This window comes from Diabrotica undecimpunctata, chromosome 2 (assembly GCF_040954645.1).
Source record: "Diabrotica undecimpunctata isolate CICGRU chromosome 2, icDiaUnde3, whole genome shotgun sequence".
In the NCBI taxonomy this organism is placed as follows: domain Eukaryota; kingdom Metazoa; phylum Arthropoda; class Insecta; order Coleoptera; family Chrysomelidae; genus Diabrotica; species Diabrotica undecimpunctata.
In genome coordinates, this window is record NC_092804.1 from 97,647,860 (window position 1) to 97,674,647 (window position 26,788).

Consider the following 26,788-nt stretch of genomic DNA (forward strand, 5'->3'; position numbering starts at 1 on the left):
AATTCCTAAAATTGGATACAAAAAATAGATTGTCTAAAGTCAATAATTTAAAGTTGTGTCATAATTGTTTGAGACATGGACATAAACCTGCTGAATGTACTTTAAGACCATGTATAAAATGTAATTCCAAACATAACTCATTAATACATTTTGAAAATAGTCAGCAACATTCAACTGACACTGCTTTAAAATCTCCATTAGATTCATCATCAGTTAACTGTGTACAAAGTGATGAGTTGCCACCAACGGTAACCCATCAGTTTTCTGCACAAACAATGAATATTAAACATACCCAAGTTCTTTTATCAACATCATCTTGGTTTTTAATGTTAAATCCAATAATCATAAATTAATTCCATGTAGAGCAATTTTAGATAGTGGTGCTCAAACAAACTTAATAAAAGAAAGTTTTTGTAAAAAACTAAATATGTCCATGATTCCTACTAACCTAGCCATTAGTGGTATAAATCAAACAGTATCAAGTATTACCAAAAAATATCAAATTACAATATGTTCCAGAGTTAATAATTTTAGTATTTCATCCATATTTTATGCTGTGCCAGCTATTTCAAATCAAATTCCTTCAACCAGTTTTGATATTAAAAACTTTAATATCCCATGCAATATTCAATTATCTGATCCTTTGTTTAATGAATCTGGTAGCGTTGATGCTATTATTGGTGCCCATCTATTTTGGGACCTCCTTTGTGATGGAAAAATCAACCTAGGAAAAGGTTTGCCAAGTTTACAAAATACTAAATTGGGATGGATAGTAAACGGAGCTGTCCCCTATGAGACAACTCATGCAGTGTGTCATTTCACTAGAACTATAGCCGAAGATAAGCAGTTAAAACTATTTTGGAAAATTGATTCAATCCAAGATCCCATACCACCATCAAAAGATGATATTTGCTGTGAGCAAATATTTGAAACCACTACCACTAGATTAGAAAATGGACACTTTATTGTTCAGCTTCCATTTCAGTTTTCACCTGAATTATTAGGAGACTCCTTAGATACAGCAATTAGCAGATTTTTGTTGCTAGAAAAAAGATTTTCAAGAAATAAGGAACTTAATGATTTGTATTAACAGTTCATTAAGGAATATCAAGAACTAGGACATATGGTTAAAGTTAACCCCACTGTTAGCTTACATCCTTCTAGAAATTCATATTTATTACCCCACCATGGAGTACTAAAAGAAACCAGTCTTACCACAAAACTAAGAGTAGTTTATGATGGTTCATGTCCCACTACATCTGGATGGTCTCTTAATGACCTACAGTACACAGGGCCAAAAATCCAAAATGATATTTTTGACATCCTCATTAGATTTCGGCAGTACACATATGTGGTGTCTTCAGACGTGTCAAAAATGTATCGACAAGTAATTGTACATGAAGAGAATAGACCACTACAACAAATTGTCTGGAGAGACAATCCAACGGATAATATTGATGTGTATCAATTAACTACTGTAACCTATGGCCAAAAATCAGCTCCATTCTTGGCAATGAGATGCATGCGTCAGTTAGCATTTGAACATGAATCTCAGTTTCCTTTAGCTGCAAAATCCATATTAGAAAACTTTTATGTAGATGATCTGTTGACAGGATCAAACAATTTACAAGAGTTACAAATGAGATGTAATGATATTTTTAAAATTTTAGAGCCTGGAAAATTTATTTTGAGACAATGGATTTCCAATAATCCTGAAACCATCCATAACATTAATTGTAATGATATTTTCAACAATGTTATTAATATAGGAAAGTCTGATAGTTTTAAAACTCTTGGAATCCAATAGATGAGTCAACAAGATATTCTTTGCTTCAAAATTTCTCTTATTTCTTCAAACTCTATTTCGACTTCAAAAACCATGGGATGAAATAATCCCTCCAGAATTAAATAACAGTTCGACCAAACTGTATAATCAACTATCATGTCTAAATAAATTACACATTCCAAGACCACTACTTGTGTCAGGTCATAAAATTACAAGCATCTATTGCCTTTGTGATGCTTCAATGCATGCTTATGCAAGTTGTATTTATGTATGCAGCATAGATCCAGAAAGCAAATACCATTCTCACATTCTGTGTTCAAAAACAAAGGTCGCTCCTATCAAATCAATAACAATACCTAAACTTGAATTGTGTGCAGCTTTGTTAGCGTCCCAATCAATTGACAAGGTCACCAAATCTTTATCAATTCTAAATATGCCGATATACATGTGGTCTGACTCAAAAATTGTATTAAGTTGGCTAAAACTGGAACCTAGCCAGTTACAAGTATTCGTTGCCAACAGGGTAACAAAAATACAATCACTCACCAGTAGTGATAGTTGGCATTATGTCAGTACGAAGGAAAATGCCGCAGATATAGCTAGTCGTGGAATCTTTCCTGACTCCTTTCTTGAATCACAACTTTGGTTCCAGGGACCGCAGTTTTTAAGACAGCATCCTGATTTGTGGCCTAATGATTCAACTGATAAAGTAATTAAATTACCAGAGCTTAAACGATCTGTTCAAGTATCACTTCATTCCACTGTTCAGAACAGCTGGATTACTAATTTTATTACCAGATTTTCCAATTTGCATAAAATGAAAAGAGTTTTTTCATATGTAATGCGTTTTATTAGAAATATTAAAAATAAGACAAAAGCCCCAAGCTTACTTTTAACTGTGCATGAAACCAATGATTCATTTCTGCTATTGATCAAACTTGTGCAGGCAGAATCCTTCCATGATGAAATTTTATGTTTATTAACTGATAAACCATTGAGCAAAAAATCCAGATTGCTTCATTTGTCTCCCATATTAGATTAAGGATTAATTAAAGTAGGTGGTAGACTTATGCATTCAACATTGCCAGAAAATGTAAAAACACCAATCCTATTGCCGAAATTTCATGCATTAACCAAGTTAATTTGTACACACTACCATGTCAGTAATTTGCATCCTGGACCACAGCTTCTATTGTCATTAATTAGACAACAATATTGGCCTATTTCTGGCAAGGTATTAGTAAAGCAAATTGTAAGACAATGTGTTAAATGTTTTCGTGTGAAACCTCCTCACAATTGTGTAAAAATGGGACCTTTACCCAGTGAACGCATTATTCCTGCCTATCCTTTTGAAAATGTAGTACTTGATTATGCAGGTCCATTTCCGCTAAAAGAAAAAAAGGGTCGGGGAAGTAAGATTTTAAAATGTTATGTTTGTGTATATGTTTGTTTTGTAACAAAAGCTGTACACTTGGAATTACTCACTGATATGACAACTGAATGTTTTCTTGCATGTTTTAAGAGATTTATCACGAAGAGGAATTCCTACCAATGTTTACTCTGACAATGGTTCAACCTTTAGAGCCGCTAATAAAGAGTTGAGGTCTATCAAAACCTTTTTATATGAAAACCAAAATAAAATTAATGATTTTGCTGTAACAAAAAATATAATTTGGCATTTTTCCCCACCTTATAGCCCAAATTTTGTGGGTTTATGGAAATCAGCAGTGAAACAAATGAAGTTTCATATGAAAAGAACGCTTAAGAATATAAATTTGATATATGAGGAATTTCTCACCTTGCTTACCCAAATTGAATATATTTTAAATTCGAGACCATTGTTTGCCAAATCAGAAGATCCATCTGACTTGGAACCAATAACTCCTTCCCACTTTTTGACATTACGTCCTTTAGTCTCCATTCCTGAACCAAATCTCTTACCTATCCCAGTGAATCGACTAAGCAGATTTCAACATGTTCAACAGCTGCATCAGAGATTTTGGAACCGCTTTTTCAAAGAATATATCAGCCAGCTACACCAATTCTATAAATGGCACCACAGTTCTACCAACAACATTGTTCCTTACACGGATCCTTAGTTATCATCCGTGATACCAATCTACCTCCATGCAGATGGATTATGGGAAGAATAATTAAATTATTTCCTGGTAAAGATAGAGAAAATCGAGCAGCTGAAATCAAAACTTTTAATGGAATCATCACCAGATCTACACGACATTTGTTTCCACTGCCAATAGAAGATTAATAGTGTCGCAGTGTTTTATCTCGGGACTAAGTTTTTTTTGCTTTGATATTTACTTTTTTCCTACTATATTTTGAAGCATACTTCAACGCCGGGAGTATGTTAGGACATTTTTAGAAAATTAGTTTAGTGCGGCAACATAGAGCCTGTCATATGTCTGTGCGTTTTATGTTCAAGATCACACAATCTGACGGGATCAAGTCGGCAATTGACAATTTGACAATTAATCAAATAATTTCCAAGAAGACGCCACGTTTTTCTAGTAATTCACAAATTCACATGCTGTAATAATTAGTTTGTACAACAACGTTAATAAATAATTCTATTTACTCACACAAAAGATAATTTACAGTCCACACCATTAATTAATATTATCTACCATAAGATAATCCAACACTTTCTTTTAAGGTGGAGGGTATGTACAGTTTTCTCATAACCTTATAGGGCCTATGCGGGCTAAGTGACACTAAAAGATATTTAGACATAATTAATTTCTGTCACATTTTGTTTTTTCTTTTTATTTATATTTTGTCAAAAATTATATTGTCACTTTTTTTAATTCGTAATAACGAATTTTATGCACTGATTTTGTATTAATTTTTTCAATACGTTTGGAATATATATACCAGTCGCTGAATGTTACCAAGAATGTTAATTTTAGGTCGCCAAAAAAGATGCAAAAAAGTTAATCGCTTTTACCACCGAGCTTCCCCCTAAAACCCCCCTCGTAGAGAAGTAAAATCTAAAAAAAAAAATCGATTTACCAAGAACCTGTACGCAGTAGAAAAAAATCCTTTAAATAAAAAATGTAGCTGAGATAATTCTAAACATAAATGTTAATTAGCACGTTTTCTGTAGAATCAACCGGTTCCTCAGAAACAACGCTTGAAACGATTGGCAATTTTTAAAAGTGCTAATTAATATTTTTATTTAAAATTATCTCAGCTACATCTCTTATTTGAAACATTTTTTTTTTCTACGGTGTACAGGTTCTTTATAAATCGATTTTTTTGAGCTTTTACCCCTCTATGACGGGGGTTTTAGGCGAAAGCCCGGGGGTAAAAGTAGTAAACTTTTTTTGCATCATTTTTGGGGTCCCAAAACTGATATTATTGGCAAAATTCAGCTTGTTTGTATGATTTTTAGGGGTCAATCTCTGACGACTGGACTAATATATAAATCAGTAATTATTATCAGTAATATAAAAGTTATTTCAACCACTTGAAACACCAAAAAGATAATCACCCAAGATGCAATCCATTTAATCGCAAGATATCCCAGTATTTTATACAACGTCCGATTATTTTATACAAATCTTTTCTATTTTTCTCTTTTTTTCTATAGCGTTGGAAATCTTGTGTTTATTATATTTAGAAGTCTTTCCGCATGACTCACAGATTGTTCTAATTTGTCTAGATTTTATATATTTGGTCTAAGTTCATAATAATTACTTTTGTATAAATAATGTTTATTATTCTTACTAGTATTTTCTGTCAATTGGTTTTAATACTGTTCCCGCTAAAAAATCTCCTTCTACTTACTGTAGCATGGTTACGCACTCTCCGTGAACTTTTTCTACCTTGAAGTAATGTATCTTTCGCACCTCTTCTCGTCTTTTGTTTCTGCAGTGTTAAGTATCAATTTATTTTAGTGGAGTATTTCAATAAAAAGTCTGTTCCAATTACTTCTACGTTGTTAGAAACACTTAAGCAAACTAGCATAATAAAAAATTCGTGTTGAAATTTAATGTTTCCTCTTTTATGCAAAATTTCAATGTTACACAACAGCGTTCCGCTTGTGAAAATGTTCCATACGATTTCCATTTAAATTGATCTGTTTCTACTTATTTATTTTCTATTGTCCATTCTTCGAATTCATCGAATAATACAATTCGCCCAAGTATCTTAACCCTTTAATGGTAAACCACCGTAAAGATTATAACAGTAAAAATTTACAGACGTTTTAATGGAAGATTGTTTCTAATATCACTTAATGTTTACCGGAATCGTTGAAGACCTATGAGATTAGTCACTTCTTCAGTTGCGCTTGCTTTTAGCAATACGTGGGCACTACGTTGACTACCACACACGTGCAATGCATAAAAATTCAGCAGTTTCCAATTATTGTGTTATATTCGAGTGGTTGTACTATTTTTCTAATGCAAATATTGTTGAATAATTGGTGTTTGTCGTTGTATGTGTATACTGGGTTGAATTTATTAAACGATTTTTAATATTTCGTTTACCATTTTTTGCATTGCAGGGAGTATAAGATAAGCGTGACATATAATTTGCGTGAAGTGAGGTTAGATTTTTTATTCTTCTACTTATTCTTTTTTTTTTTTTTCATAATTTCAAATATTATTTACTCTAATGACAGATAATAATACATAATCTTTGTAACATAGTATATAGAAAGTATTTTCTAACTTGGTTTACATACACTACATAACAAAAATAAGTCAAATTTCTAAATGTTGCGCAAAGCAATTATTCGCCTGAATAACTTTTTTGTTTCATAAACTCATCTATTACTCTTTATCTGTTGTTCAAGTAAGATCCATATCACAATAATTATTTCACTTCCAGAATATGGTATTTCCAAAAACTTCATAATTATTTCATAATTATTTTCATCGGTTAACTTGTTATATACCTTACCAGCAAAACGCTATTTTTAGCTGTGGAATATTTAAGATCAATAAAAAGTATTATTCGAAACATCTTAAAATGACAAGGCCAATAAAAAAGGTATTTCATGCCCAATGCTCATATACGATTATAATAAAAATATGTGAGGAGTGAATCATTTTGACCAGTACATGTCCACGTATACTATTTCGTGGAAATCCAGGAGATCGTGGATGAAACTGTGGTATTATCTAATTTTAAGTCACACCAGCCATGTGATATTGGAACTAGTGTGTGTTTCTGATTCTGCCATCCGCACAAGCGTGATGGCAGAAATTCTGTTTTATTCTATTTTTCCGAAGACAACTTAATACATTTAAAATATGTTTATTAAAATATCACCTACATTCTGGTATACAAAATATGTTGAGTAGGTCCAATTGGTAAACGACCACGGCAAAAACTAAATATAGCAGTGTCCATCTATAAACGCAAATATTGTATTTCTATACAGCAATGTGGGTCAGTTATGCCAGTTTTGTCTGTGTCGTAAGTGGGTTAATAAATAATTTACACAAACAATTATTTTCTAACAAGAGAATTATTTAAATTTCTGTGTTTCCGATAAGAGAGAGGCACGTACATACGTTATAGATGTTGCTTATGCTTTGCAATGTTCATAAGTTTTGTCTTTTATCATTTAACCTTCCGTTACTCGCGCCAATTTTCTGTGATCAAATACTCGCGCACGGTGCAGAAGACCGGATCCGAAAAAATGGGTCAGTAATATTTTTTAATTTTCTTTTTATGAAAATTGTGTACAATTATATTATTTAATGAATATGAGATCATATAATTTTGTAGATATGCGTTTGTTTCAACATTATATTACTTTAATGAAAAGTTAACTAATTTTCATTGCTATCCATTTATATATACAAAAGACTTTAAAAATTAAAAAAATACATTGAATATTGTTAAATTTGTTTACTAGGAACTTTAAGAAATTAATTAAATACACAAAAAAATCAAAAATAAGAAATATTAATTAAAATTTTCATAACATGAATTACACAATGATGTAACATGTTCCAAACACAGATTTTTGTGCATATTTTGCAGTAATATTTTGTTTTCCTATTTTTCCGCTAATGACAAAGAGCAAAGCGACCTTGAGTTCCAGATGTTATGACTGGTACTTGTTCCGCTGGTAAGCCACATATCTGCCTAAGCCTCATTCTGATGGTTTGTCACTAGTTAGTACCATAGGAAGTTGCAGTAAAAATTCTTTACGGGGTGTTTTAGATTATTCATTTCTTCTTCTTCAGTGCCTTATCCGGTCCATGTGTTGGCGATCATCAAGGCTATCATGGTTTTGTTGACTGCTCTGCGAAACAGCTCCGCTGAGGTCATCCCAAGTCATTATTCATTTAGATTAGTCATTATTCATTTAGATTAGTATAAACTACAGAAGAGTTTATTCCTGCTACATTCAACAAACTAAAAAAAAAGGAACCATGGGCCATCGTCTTGTGGCACGGGCGCAATTATATCGCGCGCATAATTTATCTACCACATCTACTCCGCTTTTCGTCTCATTATATGTAATTATCATCTCAGGTTTATTTGTAGTAGGATCAATATCATCTCCATGGTGCATTGTAAGATAAGTAGGACATTTCGATTTTTTTTGGAATATGCGAAACCAAGGTGATTCCGTCATTAAATCCAAACATTGAAGAGCCAATGCACCTGCCGTTATTTTGTATAAATTCTAATGGCAACTGTTTTTTATTTTTTAGAATAGTACCCACTAAAGTTAATTTTTTTCATTTAAGGCTATCATCTGGAGGCATACTATACAACCAATTATCTACAGTAACATTCCTATTACTCCCATAAATGTGTGCACAAACTCTTTCTACTAGGTCTTGTGTCACTGTGCTAACTTGAAAAGGGCCATTTGGTTGTTTTCCGACGTAAACTTCTAAGTGGCTGATATAGAATTGTTTTGCATCGGAAATGGCAAAAATTTTTATAGCATATTTATTTGGCTTGCTAGGAATATATTGTCTGAAACTACAATTTCCTCTAAAAGCTTCTAGTTTCTCAGCTATGGTAACATAACCAGAATAAGAATACCATTTTTTTAATGTTGCTGTTAAATTTTTCTAACAATGTTCGTATTGGAGCTTTTATCTATTTGTATTCTTTATGTCTCGTGTGAATGTTATCAAATTGCAGACATTGTATCAAATCGAGTAAGCCTCGATTTCAATTTTTTTTGCAATCGTAAAGTTTCAATGCCAGTGCCATCTGTTCTCCAGAGATCCTTTAAATTTATATGATTTACTTTTCTAATACTAGCAAGATAAATGAGACCAATTAGGGCTTTGATTTCGGCAATGTCGGTAGGTTTCGCATCTCTTTGTCTACTGTAGTCATTTGTAACAGTCTGAATTTTTATATTTGTACAGTCAACAACTAGATTTAGCATTTCTTCATCGAAAATGCAATTCCAGATGTCAATAGGTGTTGAGTGAGTTTTAACAAATTTTTTTATAGATGGCAATAGTACGAATATATTGATACTGCGTGTTCTTACATTCTTTGGTGGACAATGTTTTTTTCACTTTGTTAATTTATCTTTACCCATAAAGTTCGGTTCCCTTTTGAAACTAACATTTTCTTCCTCTGTTTAATCGGCTTCAAATTCCTGTTCAGTATCACTACATTCAGATTGTTCTTCTACATGGTCAATTCCATTTGGTTGATCATCATCTTCATACGTTTCCCCGTCAGTCGATACTACCTCAAATAATTTTAATAATCTCTTTTTCCCCTTCTCGTAATCCATATCCATATACCTATAAGTATACAAATATATAAACATTAAAAATCATAAAAAGAACTTAAATCACCTTGCAGAGTAAAAACGTCAATGTCTGATCCAAAGTACAAAAATGTGTCCACAATTCTCGCACCCAGTGTACCGGACCGTGTTGCCTAATAATAAAATTATAATGCTCTTTTTTACACTACACATAGACTTCGACGATAAGTGACCGACGACTGAAGAGGTACATGAAGCAGCAATTCCAAAACCCCACTACAATCAGAGTTACTGGAGATTATTTACAGGGCTGGTCTCATACACCGTGCACGAGTAACGGAAAGTTAAAATTAGGCCGCCCTGTTTGCTTCTCTCTAAACGCTTTCATCAGAACTGGCAATTATTAAACCAACTCTATTATTTTTAACATATCATTCGTACGTTTCGACTTTTTATTATTTTAAGTTAGCCCTCCCTCTTCGCTTCTATTTGCAATCTTGTTTATCAGTATCAGAACATTCAATTGATAGGCTTTCCATGCTTTTCTCTCGTTTGATATATATTTTATTGTTACCATCCTTTACAGAAGAAACATTAATAAAATACACACTTGAGATTATTCTGTCTTGCATATCCAGACTTTGTCAAATTCTTTGTTGTAATCAAGGAAATAGACATAAATATGTTGTTTAATATCCATACATCTTTGTGCCAATATATTAAGGTCATTAGTACTCATTTTGTTGTTGAAGCCAAACTAAGTTTTACCAATATCTTACTCAATTTTTTTTTTTAAATCCTTTGATGTATAATTTCAAAAATATCTTGTGTGGCATATTAAGCTGGTGTATCACAGTATGGTGTTGTACAAGTATTTTAGTATCTCTATTTGTTCTTTTGTGATTAGTTTAATGATTTCTGCTGGTGTCCCATTAGGACCTGTTGCTTTATTATTTTTGGCCAAGTTTACTGCATTCATAACCTCTACTTTGTTACATTTGTTGAGTTTCCCTACTATTGCATAGATTTATGTCTCCTATCCTTTAAGTTTTTATTTAATACGATATTTTTATAGTTTTTTTTCCTATGTTGCTTTCCTATGTAGTTTTCCTATGTCAATTAAAGTCGTTACGTTTTTCCAGTCGTACTGCTATTTCTTCACATTTCTTTGTGGACCATAAATTCCTAACTTCTCTTATTTTCTTTTAATGATTTTATAAAGTGTATTATTTTGTATTTTTCGATATCTATGTTTTTATTCAATCTGTATCATTTTAATTCATTATTTTTTTCTTTCTCTTTAGTATATCCTTTGTTGAATTCAGTATTATCTTTTTAAAAGTTTCTTATTTTCAGTTCGAGTCTTTCTTTGGATCGATATTGTTCACGCCTCTATCCAATTCAAGTTTATTTGATACATTTTTACAACCCGGCAACATAGTAGCGTAGGAAGATATATTATGCCATATGTGAAGATAAGGCGAGTCCCTTAAGGCACCCCAAAGACGACAGACAGCACTCAAATACGAGACGAGCTCGGTGATACAGCATTTAGCGCGAGCGGACATAATACTTTAGCATTCATATTATATGTATTGTGTAATTCAAAATAAAGTCAGTTTTGTTTTCGCACGGAGTTTGATTATTAACCAGCGGCACAAGCGAAGTGCATATCAAGCAAATCCATGGTCCATTCGAGTCAAATCATCAAATTTTTGTGTTGAAACAGTGTAAATTCACCGAATTCCGAACTCATATTTGTGTCATCAAATTAGCGGGCGAGATAGTGCATTCATAGTGGCCCGAGCGCGTTATAGACTGTCGAACGTTATTCTTAAGACAGTTACATAATTGGACAACTGTGGGTTTAAAATCTGTGAAGACCTATTAAACGAGTTGAGGCGGAGATCCTTGGCGCCAGGAGGCTGTTACAATAAACATACAAATATTTTGGTGAGCATATCCATTTCACATTTCCCTTTTATTTATCAGTCTTTGTACCTTTATTCTGCACATGTGATAATTCTGAGAACGTTAGGGTCGAATATCAAGCGATTTATAATCTGTTTCTGTTTACTGTTTAATTCATTATAAAATTATGGAGAATTTAAAGCGAAAAAGGGGCGGTTTTAAATGCAAACTCACAATATTTTTGAAATTTATATTAGCGTTAAATGATAAAATAACTAAGGGTGAAACGATTTCAGATTTAGAAGTATTACAGGCTATTGAAATGGTAAATAATATAGAACATTTACAGGGCGAATTCGATGAGGTTCAGGGGCAAATAGAAAATACGGTTCAATTTGAATTATTAGAGGATGAATATACGGAGCGCGAAGAATTCTATAACAAATATTATTCACAATTAGCGGTAGCGCGAAAAATCATTCGCGATAATCAACAAGTAGCTTGTATGGAAAGCGATAAAGCAAGTGAGCGCTCTAAGAATTCATATACAGGGCATTGTATTAAGCTTAAACCTATCGAGTTACCAAAATTTGATGGTAATTATAATAATTGGTTAGATTTTGCAGATCTTTTTGAATCTTTAGTTAACAGAAATGAGTACTTAGACAATATAAGGCGTTTTCATTATTTACGAAGTTCATTACAGGGCGGTGCGGCGCAGGTCATACGAACATTAGAGTTTACCGCCGAAAACTATGCAGTTGCGTGGAAATTAATTAGGGAAAGGTACGATAATAAGAGATTATTAATTTCCAATCATCTTAATGCCTTATTTAATATAGAGCCAATACATAAAGAGTCATCTAATAGATTGCGGCAATTAGTTGACAATTTTTCGAAGCATTTATACGCGTTAAAGCAGCTAGGGCTACCTACTGATTCGTGGGACATACTCCTTATTCATATTATTTCTTGTAAGTTCGATACATCGACTTTACGCGCATGGGAGAATAGCAAGATACATAATGAAATTCCTAGTTTTGATGATTTTAAAACGTTTTTAAAATCAAGGGCGGACCTCTTAGAATCTCTTGAGGTAAATCAAGCTGAAAAACAAAATACACGGAATATTTCTCAGGCGGGCGCTTATTCACGGAATACGAAATATTCACATAACATTCGCGGTCTATATTCATTACAGGAAACTTTAAATAAATCGGATAATACACAGTGTTGCCCTATTTGCAAAAGGGAACACACCATTTATCAATGCGGTGAATTTTCAAAACTTTCATCTAGGGACAGGTTTGATAAAGTAAGGCAGGTCAATCTTTGCACGAATTGTCTTAAACCTGGACATTTCTATAAGCGGTGTAGACAATCAACATGCAAGAAATGCGCGTCAAAACACCATACGTTATTGCATCCAGATAGATCAAGCGAACAGAACGCAGCTTTAGTTCATCAACCGGTAGAAAACGCGAGCGATATACGATCTGCAGATAATATACAAGGTAGTTTAAACACTACCAATTTGTCAGTTTCGGCAGTTAGCGCTGCAGATCAAACTATACTGTCCACAGTATTAGTCATTATTTTTGACGGCCAAGGTAAGGCATACATAGTGCGAGCTTTGTTAGATTGCGGTTCACAAAGCTCATTCATAACCGAAAATTTATGCGATAAACTTAGATTAAAACGACAAGCGCGAACATATCAGTCATGGGCATAAATAATATTGCATCTCCCGTTCGATTCAAATGCGAAATAAATATACAATCGCGTAGCGATATAACTTTTCATACAACTTTAAATTGTTTCGTAATACCAGAAATTACGGGGTGCGTGCCGGCATCTGAAATAAACATTAGCGATTTGCAGATACCTAAACATTTAAAATTAGCGGATAATCATTTTCATAAACCACAAAAGGTCGAATTTTTGATAGGAAGTGATCTATTTTGGCAAATACTGGGCGCAAACAGAATTAGTTTAGGTAAAAATAAACCATTCATGCAAGAAACAATGTTTGGCTGGATCATAGCAGGGCCGTATATCAGCCAAAACAAAGCATCAGAAAAGCGAATAACTAAGTGTAATTTCACAAACACAATCGAAGTTACAGAACAGCTAAGTAAGTTCTGGGAACTTGAAGAGGTTTTCAATGGAAAACCTGCACTCTCGGGCGAAGAAATTGCATGCGAAAAACATTTCGAAGATACGGTAAGATACGGCGACGCGACAGGCAAATTCATAGTATCATTGCCATTCAAAGAACCGATAAGTTCACTCGGTGATTCATTTCGTCAAGCAAAAAATAGATTTTTAAATCTCGAGCGTAAGTTGAATAAAGATGCCAATCTTAAAACTCTTTATAGCGAATTCATCCAGGAATATAAAGAGTTAGGACATATGAAAGGTTTATGCAGAATTACGGAAGCGGCAACAGACTTTAGGGTAAATACTACATTTTATTTTATGCCACATCATCCAGTATTAAAGGAAAATTCTTTGACGACACGTTTGCGCGTTGTGTTCGATTGTAGTGCGCCAACTACAAACGGCATTTCATTAAATAGTAGTCAAATGGCCGGACCAACCTTACAAAATGATTTACTCTCCATTTTATTGCGTTTTAGAACACACTTATATGTAGTTAGTGCGGATATAGAAAAAATGTACCGTCAGGTATTGGTTGCAGATGATCAAAAATCCTTACAATGTATCTTATGGCGAAATAATCCGGAAGAACCGATTGAAATATTTCAGTTACAAACAGTTACATACGGTATGAAATGCTCTTCTTACTTAGCGAATAAATGTCTAATGACATTGGCAGAGGAGCAAGAAGCTAAAAATCCTAATATTGCTAGCATTATTAAATCCGATTTTTATGTGGACGACCTTTTGACAGGTTTTGATTCAAAACAGAAAGCGCGCGAAGCATGTAAACAACTTTTTGAGGTCCTCAAAGGCGGAGGATTTACATTGCGTAAATTCTATTCAAATGATCCTGAAATATTGAGAGATATACCGGATAATTCAACTACGGGTTCCGTTATTCAATTCGGTGAAAACGAGAAGGCGAAAACTTTGGGATTATTGTACTCACCGCAATCAGATACTATGTTTTATAGCATAAGTTCATCTCTAGGCCATATAATCACAAAGCGAACTTTATTATCGGACATAGCTCAAATTTTTGATCCCTTGGGTCTATTAAGTGCGTGTACCATCATAGCGAAAATTATGTTACAACAACTATGGCTCGAGCGTCTTTCTTGGGATGATCCCATACCGGAGCATTTAGCAAATACTTATTTACAGTTTAGGAATAAATTAGGAAGCTTAAACAATTTAAAAATACCTCGGCATGTTATATGTTTTAGTAAAGTCAAACTAGAACTTCATGGATTTTGCGACTTCTCAGAAAAGGCGTACGGTGCTTGCATATTCATTAAATCTACCGATTCGTTAGGCAGGTCGTATTCATTCTTATTATGTGCAAAAAGCAAGGTTGCGCCCGTAAAGCCAGTTACCTTGCCGCGTTTAGAGCTCTGTGGAGCAGTAATTTTATCGCGTTTGACCAATAAGGTCAAAAATTCATTAAATGTGCAATTTGATACGTGTTACCTCTGGACAGATTCATCGGTAGTACTTAGTTGGTTGAAAACAGCAGCCAATGCATTGAAGACGTTTGTTAGTAACCGCGTAGCAGAGATCCAGGAAACCACTTCGTTTGCGCAGTGGCGTCATGTGCCAGGCAAGGATAATCCTGCAGATCTAGTGTCCAGAGGCAGAGCAGAACCAGATAAGATACTGGAGTGCAACTTATGGTGGCATGGACCGGAGTGGATCGTGCAAGATTCAGATAAATGGCCAAATTTACAAGTTGTCCCTACTGAAACAAGCGAAACAAGGAAAAACATAAAGGTTTTTACGAATAAACTTGATGAAACACAGAATACGGAAGTATTTTCATTTGAGCGCTTCTCTAATATTTTACGTTTAAAAAGAACCGCTGCATATGTGTTCAGATTCATTCGCATGTGTAAAAATAAGGAAAGAACTTCTGAACCCCTTTCTTTGGATGAAATACATTCTGCATTTAATCGTATTCTAAAACTGTGTCAATCACAGTCATTTTCTAACGAAATAAAGCATTTGAACCAAAAGGGATCTTTAGATAAAAACAGCAAACTCATAAATTTATCTCCATTTCTTGATGATCAGGGCATCATGAGGGTAGGCGGGCGTTTAAAGCATTCCGAGTTTACGCATGACAAAAACATCCCATCATTTTAGCGGCAGATCATATAGTTACATCGTTAGTATTTAATCATTTTCACAAGGATCTTATGCATGCTGGTCCTCTGCTTTTACTTGCAACTATAAGAGAAACTTTCTGGCCGTTATCAGGAAGAAATTTAGCGCGACGTACCGTGCACAAATGTGTAAAATGTTTTAGATTAAAATCTAAATCCATTCAGCTAATAATGGGTGACCTACCTGCCCAGCGTCTCGCAGGTGGCCCACCGTTTATTGTAACAGGTGTAGATTATGCGGGCCCTTTCTTAATTCGCGATAGAAAGGGTCGAGGTTGTAAACTAATAAAGAGTTACATGTGTATTTTTATTTGTTTTTGTACGAAGGCCATACATTTAGAATTAGTTACAGAACTGTCTAAGGAATCATTTCTGTTGGCCTTTAAAAGATTTATTGCGCGAAGAGGCAAGCCTCAAAAGATGGTCTCCGACAATGGAACCAATTTTATAGCAGCTAGTTCGGAGTTAAAATTGTTAAGAAAATTTTTAGAGCAGCACACTCCCGCGATAAGAGAATCCTTACTAAAGAATAATATTTCGTGGTCCTTCATACCTCCCTATTCTCCACATTTTGGCGGACTGTGGGAAAGCGGAGTAAGAACAGTTAAGCATCATTTGCATAGAGTTTTGGGAAACGCGCACTTAACGTTCGAGGAATTTTATTCGTTGCTTGTGCAGATTGAAGCTATAATAAATTCCCGACCGATTCATCCTTTATCCTGTGATCCAAATAATCTCTCCCCATTAACTCCTGCACATTTTCTCATCGGAAGACCACTTATTACCAATCCAGATCCAGATTTGCGTCATGTTCCAGTTAATCGGCTCTCAAAATTCCAGCATATTCAGCAACTTTCTCAGCATATATGGGAACGATGGAACAAAGAATACATCTCCGAACTACAAAAACGCACGAAATGGACTACTACTAACGGTGAAGTTGCGGAAAACACGTTAGTGCTCATAAAAGAGGACAATTTACCTCCATTAAGGTGGAAGTTAGGTCGCGTGATCGAACTTTTACGCGGCAGTGATGGTGTAGCCAGAGTTTTTAGAATAAAGACAGACAATGGTATCATAACTCGTTCTTTTTCCAAGGTGTGTCCGCTACCCGTTTCGGACTAAGTGTAGTTTAAACATTTGAACATTTAGCATTAGCAGACGATTTTGTTGGCAGTGTTTGCCAAGGCGGGGGCCATGTTCACGCCTCTATCCAATTCAAGTTTATTTTATACATTTTTAAAACCCGGCAACATAGTAGCGTAGGAAGATATATTATGCCATATGTGAAGATAAGGCGAGTCCCTTAAGGCACCCCAAAGACGACAGACAGCACTCAAATACGAGACGAGCTCGGTGATACAGCATTTAGCGCGAGCGGACATAATACTTTAGCATTCATATTATATGTATTGTGTAATTCAAAATAAAGTCAGTTTTGTTTTCGCACGGAGTTTGATTATTAACCAGCGGCACAAGCGAAGTGCATATCAAGCAAATCCAGATATTTCTCTTTATTTACTAGTTAATTTTTTTCCATCAGCCATCATATCAATACATTATCTTTATTAATATAAAAATTCAAAAAAAAAAAAATCGGTTGCCTGTAAAGTCGGTTTTACGGGCGAAGATTTTACGTGACAATGTCTTTTTCTCGGTAGAATATTTATTGATATGAATATTATTAAATTGCACAATAGGAACAAGGAATTGAATGAAAATAAGAATTTTATAATATTTTATTACAAACTCAGTTTCTCAACTTTTGTATCAATCTAACAATTAATCAATCAATCATAGTTTACGATAATGAAATATTAGTGTACAATTATTTACCTTTATTGTTGTGGTTGTTGTAAATGACGAATCTAAGCACTCCACATTTTCACTACAGACACAGCTGACGATACTGTAACCACACGTGTGAACTTGTATTATGACGCTTTCTCGGTTTTCCAACGCCAAGAACGCTCGAGAAAGACAGAGACACAAGCACGCACCGATTCAACGCGCCTAATTCTCTAGTGCTGCGCGCGCAGCGGACCGATCATGTTTGAGTGGGAGAGAGACGCAAGGCATTCGCCGGTCCGGCGGGCCTCTCTCTCGTTCGGTGACTCATCGTAACAGACGTGAGCGGGCGTTACACTTTTTCATGAGTGACTCCGAGCCACAACCTAATTTAAGACGTTGTCACGTCAAAAATTAAATCTCATCACTATTTACCACTACATATTCGAAAAATGAACTTATCTACATATATATACATCTTCTTACGTATGGACGCATAACACGTATAACGAATGAACGCAGAAAATAAGCTTAAATGATATTTTTGGAAACTAAATATATATTGAAACTCCGACATTTAGTTTTGATATGTACTCTAGATTAAAAATGTTTTTATAAATTAGAACTATCTACCATAGATATTTCTAATTTATAAAAACATTAAATATAATCCATCATAAAGATCGATAGGGTTACGATTGTGCCAACTTCTATTTATTTTGCTTTTTAACATTTTATTTCTGAAACAATTTTACACTGTTTACCATTTTACTATTTGTAATGAGAATATATCTATAATTCCATTTCATTTATTTTATTGATCTTGATAATCTAGAATTCTGCTAATTATCACGTAAGAAAATGTTTTTTATTTTAGGTAGACGTATTACAAAACGAATACAAAACAGATAAATACCTCCAACAATTAAAAGAAAGTCACGAAATGCTGGAAAGGAACATGACAGACAGCTCAAAAATAGTGGAAAAATGTATATCGCCATGGTCGAATAACAACATTCCTGAATCAGATATAGATATGGATAACCTACTCGACAAGAGATCTTACTCCATAATTAGAAAAGAACATAATTTAAAGAATGATGAAAACTCTACAGAAGGTTTTCCCAAAACAGTTATTAAGGAAAATATCTCAAAACCAATAGTGATTGAAAATAAAATAATGTCAGAAAACAAATATATAAAAAAAATGCAGCAAGAAAACGGTATAGTATTATTATCTCGATTAGTATATTTTTGTACTCAAATATTAGATTTATTTAGGTACATTGATATCTAAACTACGGGGCATAAGTTAGGAATATAGCTAAATATTAAATAAACAATAATACAGCAATTTTATAATTGTATAAATTAATTAAGTCACTTATCTACATCAACAATTAACACATTTTTTTTCAGGATATTTAAGGATAAGGATATTTCATAATGTGAATTTTTATGTAGTTACTACATTTGCGAAAGATGGGTACAATCGGTCAAGTAGTTATTTAACAATTATATTTGTTTATCCCATTTAAGAGAACAAAGGTCATTTTTAAATGGCTGTACAAGTGCTACAAATGCAACTATAATAATTTTTAATTGTTTACATACAAATAATTGATACAGAATGAAGTAACATTATCATTATATTGGCAATATCCTTAACTTATGCCGCGCAGTATATTTAAACACACACACACACACACACGCACATACACACGCACACATACACACGCACGCACACACCCACGCACACACACACACGCACACACACACACGCACTCACACACACACACGCACGCTATTACTCTTTTTTATTTAGTGCACGATAGTATTATATCTATATATATATATATATATATATATATATATATATATATATATATATATATATATATATATATATATGTATATATTTATAGAATAAAGTTAAAAAAAATGTAAAAAAAAAGAAATATATAACAAACGTTGAGACCCGTCGACTTTTAATACATATAAATGTGTGCCTTTTAAACATAAATTTAATTGTACAGGGTAATTCACGCAAGCCTTGCATACTGCTTGAGTTTTATTTTAAATAGATTTCCTTTTAGATATTTTTTTAAAGTTGCTTAATAACCTGATCTCGACGAACTATATCATATATCATGTAGGGTCTATTTTGAATAATACAGGGTGGAATTTTAAAATAATTAGGCAGTGTGGAGATCACTTATGGAATAAAATTGTTTTTGTTCTTATTTTAGAAAATTATAAACAACGCTGGAAGCCGTCTACTTTTAAATTGAAATGTGCACTTTTTAAACATTTAAATATATAATTTAAATGTACAGGATGATTCATGTAAGTCTAGCATAATGCATCATCTGTAGTTTTCATGAAACACCATGTATATTTTTATGTTTTTGGAAGCTATTTAACAGCCTCATTCTACAAACGTATATTATATAGGGTCTACTATAAATAATTCAAGCTGAAGTTTTAGAACTATGTATAATTTTCGTCAAGACATTAAATACACAAATTTTTGAAATTAATAATTAATTACATTTTTAATAATTCTTTTTTTAAAATAAGCTAATACAAACATCCATTTCCTAAACTAATTTTCAATATATTGAGTTTTTTTATTTAATTTCTTGGCGAAAATTTACATAATTTAAAAATTTCAGGTTGTATTATTTATAACAGACCCTATATAATATTATCGGGTTGTTAAGGAGATTTAAGAAACCTAAAAATAAAGATTGGACCATTAAAAATAAAGATGATGGACTCTGCTTGACGTGCGTGAATCATCTGTATATTTAAATTTATGTTTAAAAAGCGCACATTTGAATTTAAAAGTTGACGTGTCCCAGTCTTTTTTTAAATTTTCTAAAATAAAGACACAAACAATTTTATTCCATAAGTGGTTTTCACACTGTATAATTTCAACATACTGCTTAGCCTGTCATACTCATAATAGACTCTACATGATATAATTCGTTGAAATTAGGTTATTAAGGAGCTTTTAAGAATATAAAAATATACAGGAAGTTCCAATAAAAATAAAGCTTTTGGACTATGGTAGGCTTGCGTGAGTCACCTTGTACATTATATTTATAAAGCGCATATTTATATTCGACATTCTTCAGCATTTTTTTAGGACACTTAAGCTAGCGGGGACGCATAAGCGGAATCCAATTTAACCTACGCAATATTTTTCACCCATTTTTCATTAATTCATTACCACCCTAATAATTTTTTACCACTAAACCACCCTTAAAGGAAGCGATTCTGCTAGCTTCAGGTTCAAGCTAGCACAATTTAAACAAAAAACTTTTGCCTATGGCATTTTTTCACCCATTTTTCACCAATTAATTACCACCATAATTTTTCACCATCGCACCACCCTTAAGGGGAGCGATTCTCCTGGCTTACGGTTCAAACTAGCTGAATTAAAAAAAAAACTTTTTGAGTATCACATTTTTCACCCATTTTTATAAATTAAAACTTATACTTATAACTGAAATAGAAAAGTGTTCTGTTAGGTTTTTGCTAAACTTTGGCCACCCTGATAACTTTCCACCCCAAAACCAGTCTTATTTGGAAACGTTCCCGCTAGCTTAATATTCGAGTCAATGGAATTAAAAAAAATATTTTTGAAATGCCACAGTGTTCTGAAACTGAAATAAAAAAGTATTAAGCTTTTACTTAACTTCCATCATCCTAATAATTTTTTACCCCTAAATCAAGCTTACTTAAGAATCAATCAATCTTATTTAGAAAAGATCCTGCTACCTTAATAAAGCCAGTGAAATTGGAACACACAATACCACAGTGTTCTGCAAGATTTTTATGAATTTATGAATTTTGTACCACCCTAGTAATTTTTCATGCCTTAACTAACCCGTTTAAGACCCTAATACTCCGTTAATTTTTACCTATATCCAACTGACAATAAATATAATATCGACATAAAATTAAATAATATAAATATATTTAAATTTTTAAAATGAAACTAATATAAATTTATTTTACTACTCAAATAATTTAAACTAGCTTTAGTAATTTTCGTCTTGTTTGAATATTTTAAAAGTATTTATCTCCTAAAATGTTTTCCAAATAATATAAACTCTTTATGCTATACAACTACTTTAATCGGTATATCTAATCGGCGTTATCTAACTGCCCCTAACTGCACCTAAAAGTATTACGGTATAGTTTTGTCCGTTAGTGTTTAACTTTTAAATGACGAATCCAATGACTATGTTTAGTCAAAGGAGAGAACTTTTTTTTAATAATTAATGAATATAAATATGCATCAAAAAAGGGTGTCAACAAAAAGTGTACGTAAAGGAAGGTGATGAAAATTACGTTATTCTTCAAAAAGCATCGGTGAAGCATAATCATGCTTTGTATGTGAAAGACCTTTAAAGATTGTCCACAAGAAATTGAGGAAGGAAAATTTCAGCAATTTACCGCTGACGACGAAAGACATTTCTTGCGTTCGAAAAAATATCTATGCTGCAAGACGAAAATCCACACCATCATTGCCCAAGTCACAGGAAGAAATTCTGAGAAGAAGTGTTAGTGAACTTAAATTTAAAAACAAATACAGATGAAAACTTTTTATTATCTACGAAAAATAATTCCGCAAATTTTAGTTGTTTCACAAATCTTTACTTTTTGTTTAATGGAGATTCTTAGTATGTAGATGGAACTTTTCAATACTATTCTAAATATTTTTGTCAGATGTTTACTATACATGGCTACAAAAATGGTTTTTATATCCCTCTAGTATTTTGTTTGTTAATAAATAAATCACAGCAATCGTACAAAAGTACTTTTGATACATTAATAACAATATGTACAGATTTAAATTAAAATTTTAAACCGAAGCGAATAATTTCTGATTTTGAAATAGCCATTCAAAATCCAGCCAAGTTAGTGTGGCCCGACATTATTATTTTTTGTTGCAAATTTCGTTTAACACAAAATTGGTACCGAAAAATTCAAAATTTATAATCGGTTCACAATTTGTTGATAGCTCACTACAAGTTTAACCCTAATTAGAGAATTGAAATACAGAGAGGATAGGTAATACGATATAATAGTAAAAACCAACCTGAAACTGACGGCTTAAGATGTTTTCAACTAACCCACCTTGTATCTGAAGGAATACAATACAGCAGTCAACCTTATAATCCGATTACGAAGGTATTTTGGTTACAGATGACCGACCAGTGTCGTAGAGTATATGATTGAAACATTTATTTGAACTAAATAAATATATTTTTTAAATTATACTTATGTAAATTGTATTTTTGTTTTAATAAAACTTCTTTATTTTATTCAAAAATAAAAATTTTCTTGCCATTTGTAAAAGATACATTTATTTAATTAAGGGTAAAGGCGCTGAAGAAGTTTCGAAAGAAGAAGAAGAAGAAGGATATGAATTCCAGGTTTTCTAGTAAAGTGATTAAACGCGAAGATTAGTATTGAAATATCCAAAGAGATAAGGTATTCTTATTTACAAAATTGTTAGTGGTTAAATTCTTACTTTTATTAATATAATATAATAACCAACATTAGCCGTGAAAGTTTTAATTGTTTTTTGCAAAATATATTAGTATTAAAACATTATTAATATTGATAAACATTTTGGAAAGGAAAATAAATGTAAAACGCATTAATTTTAATGAATAAACACCTCAGGAACGCCTATGATGATACAAATTTTAGGACTGTTATATGACTTTGAGGCACATTTCGTCCTCTCAACAATTTGTGAACGGATAGTAGGTTTGTTCTCGGAATATAAAAATCAAACTGTTATTGGAAAATATTTAAAATTGTTTTTCGGCATTCTTTATTTAGATCCAAATGGTGACTTTTTTCTGATGAACTTTTTAATATTATGCCAGAAGATGACAGAGTTTTACAATTTTGTGATTACCTAGTTGATAATTATTTAACGGAAGATTCAACATTTCCACCTTACATGTGGGCTTCAAATTCATCATCTCTTATATTTACTACAAACGCATGTGAATCATTTCACTCAAAATTTAATGAATGTTTTTATAAATCACATCCTGACATATTTAAATTTACAGATATTTTGTTAAATTTTCAAGCAGAAGTATATGTGAAAATTAGAACTGCACATAGATTCGAAAAAAAACTTGATAAAACGACAAAAAGAAAAGTTGATTTTATTGAACATAGGTTAAATGAATATTACGTTAATCAAAACATTACTAAATTAGACTTCATTATGTCAGTTTGCAATTATTATGCAGCTAACTTTTAAAATCTAAAATATAGTGTTAACTCTTACCAATTTTAATCACTAATCAGACATTAGAATTAAGCATTGTTATTGTTTAACTGTAGTTTTTGTTATTGTATATAAGTTAATGTAGATTTACAAATAAACTTTATTCGATTATATTGTTATAGTTTCATTATTAAATCATTTAAAATTTTCGCTCATGCTTTGGAAATAAGGTTCCTTTTTGGACACAATAAAGTAAAATAAAAACTATATATGTTCGCAAAAATATTATCTAAGTACCTAGGTAGTGTGGAGCAGTTCGTAGTCGCTTTTACTCCTACTATAAAACTGAACCCATTAAAATCTAGGTAGCGTGGGGGAGTTCGTAGTCGCCCTACTAATACCCTTCTTATTTGAATATTATTAAAATATTTAATACCTAAAGTATTTTTCAAATTTTGAAGTACCTAATATACACAAATCTTTTAACAATAGGTGCGCAAGGTGTCTCGATCCGCCTTTCATCATCAATTAGCCTATATTTATACACTGATGAACGTAGGCCTCCCGTAAAATTTTCCACCTATTTCTATCTTAAGCGTCTTGCATCCAGTTTGTGGTGATGCGCTTGACATCATCCATCCATCTAATCGGTGGTCGTCTTCTGCTTCGATATGGCTCTTGTCTTGGTCGCCATTCCAGAATCTTTCTGATCCATCTGTCACCCGTTAATCTGGCAACATGTTTGGGCCAAGCCCATTTAGCCATGTCTATTTTTTCAACTGCATCTGTGACTCCTGTTCTTCTTCTTATTTCTAGGTTTGGTACTTTATCTCTGATGGTAATATGTACCTGATATTGATCTTTCCATATCGCGTTGTTTAACTCTTATTTTATTTATCGTTCTTTTTGTCAGAGTCAGTGTTTCTACATCATATGTAAGAACCGGTAAAACGCACAGATTAAAAACCTTTGTTTTTAAACAAACTGGGATAATAGAAGGAAAAAGACAGTTAAGATTTGGGATAATATACTTGAAAATGATATTTAATCTACCAAAGGCAGCCCATGTGAGACCTCTCATTTTTTGTATTTCAGTTGTCTGATTATCTCGGCCTAAGTGAATCTCATGCTCTAGATATTTGTAAGCTATTACTTGGTCGATGCTAAGGCTCTCAATCAGAATTTTACCGCTGACTACAAGGTTGGTCATAAATTTTGTCTTTAATGTGTTCATTTTAAGACCAATTGTTTTTGACACTTTATAGAGCGTGTGCAGCATTTTTGTAGCTTTATTAACTCTATCAGATATTAAAACGATATCATCGGCAAATCTTAGGTGGTCCAGATCTTCGCCATTTATATTAATTCCCATGTTATCCTCTCGTTCTATTTTCTTAAACATATAATCAAGAACAGCTGTAAACAATTTAGGGAGATAGTATCACCCTGTCTAATTCCACGTTCTATTCAAAACTTCTTGGTATCTTTATGAAGGCGCCCACAAGCTGTACCAGTTTCGTAAATACTTTTAATCAAGGCGGTATATCGGTAGTCAATGCCGAAGTCAGACAATGCTCAAATCATTTTATGATGATCTATAGTATCAAACGGCTTTTCATAATCTACGAATATAAGAAAGATAGGCTTGTTATACTCTATACACTTTTCTATTAGCGTTTTTATAACTTGTAGATGATCATTTGTTCCGTATCTGGAGCGGAACCCAGCCTGTTCACATGGTTGGTAACTATCCAGTTTGTTCACAAGCCGTTTTGTTATTATTTTCATGAATAGTTTGTATGTATGAGAGAGCAAACTAATAGGTCTGTAGTTCTTTAGGTCTGAAATGTCACCTTTTTTGTGCATTATGGTTATTCTTGCATTATGCCACTGGGAGGGGGTTACGCCTCTTGTCAAACAAGTATTGAACATCTTTTTCAACACATTTACTAACGTTCCTCCTCCTTCTTTGATTTGTGCAATGACTATCCCATTTTCTCCAGGTGATTTATTGTTTTTCATCTTCGAGAGAGCTGATTTTATTTCCTTTGTTGTGATATCTGGGATGTCTTCTGAGCCTACATTTTAAACTTTTGGTATTTGATTTTGATCAGGATCTGAAAGCTCTTCTCGCTTATACAATTCTGATTAAAAATCTTGAGAAATTTTTAAAATATCTTCCTTATTTGTTGTAGTTTCTCCTTTTTTATTTACAAGTTTACACATATTTTTCGATCCTTCAGTCATTTTTCGGTGCAGAACCTTTAAACTTTTATTTTTACCAATGGCTTGAGTTATGTTTTTAGTGTTGTAACTTCTGACATCTTTTCAAATGGATTTTTTAATATCTTTGTTTAACTGTCTAAGTGTTATAAAATTATCTGTGTATTTGTCTTTCAATTCTCTTTTTTTGTTTATAAGATCTTTAGTAGCTTGAGTGAGTTTATCCATCTTGTTTTTTTCTTTTCTTTATATTTTCTATGAGCGATTCGAATCGCACTATTTATTCGCATGTTTGTCACCTCTATATCTAATGCATTTACATTTAGATGTTCTACTTCTTTCAGTTTTAAAGTTATGGGATTCTGATAAGCTACTTTATCTTCTATAGATTTTCATTTATTAGAATACCTTTCTGTTATCATTGCTAGCCTCTCTTGTCTAATGTTGATCAATATTTTTGCTCTAACCAACCGATGGTCACTCCCAACAGTGATTTTATTAATTACTGTAACATCTTGGACAATATTTTTCTCTTTGTGATGATGAAATCAATTTCATTTTTTGTTATGCTATCTGGCACTTACGTTGTTGGTTCTTTTTAAAAAATGTGTTCATCACATAGAGCCGATCATGCAACAAAAAATGTAGTAGCACACCTCCTCTATCATTTTGCTCACCGTATCCAAATGAGCCCATAGCCACTTCTGCGTTATCTTCTTTAAATCCAAGTTTAGCGTTAAAATAGCCCATTAAGATTAGGT

The 26,788-nt window shown here is 32.8% G+C and overlaps 1 protein-coding gene across 3 annotated transcripts in view; it reads left to right on the forward strand.

Moving 5' to 3' along the window:
- dila (centrosomal protein dilatory) overlaps positions 1-26,788 on the forward strand; it is a 421,620-nt gene that overhangs the window by 129,816 nt on the left and 265,016 nt on the right. For all 3 annotated transcript variants that reach the window (XM_072523241.1, XM_072523242.1, XM_072523243.1), the window contains one exon: positions 18,414-18,759. In XM_072523241.1, coding sequence (XP_072379342.1) covers positions 18,414-18,759 — 346 coding nt within the window. The remainder of the gene's footprint in view (positions 1-18,413; positions 18,760-26,788) is intronic.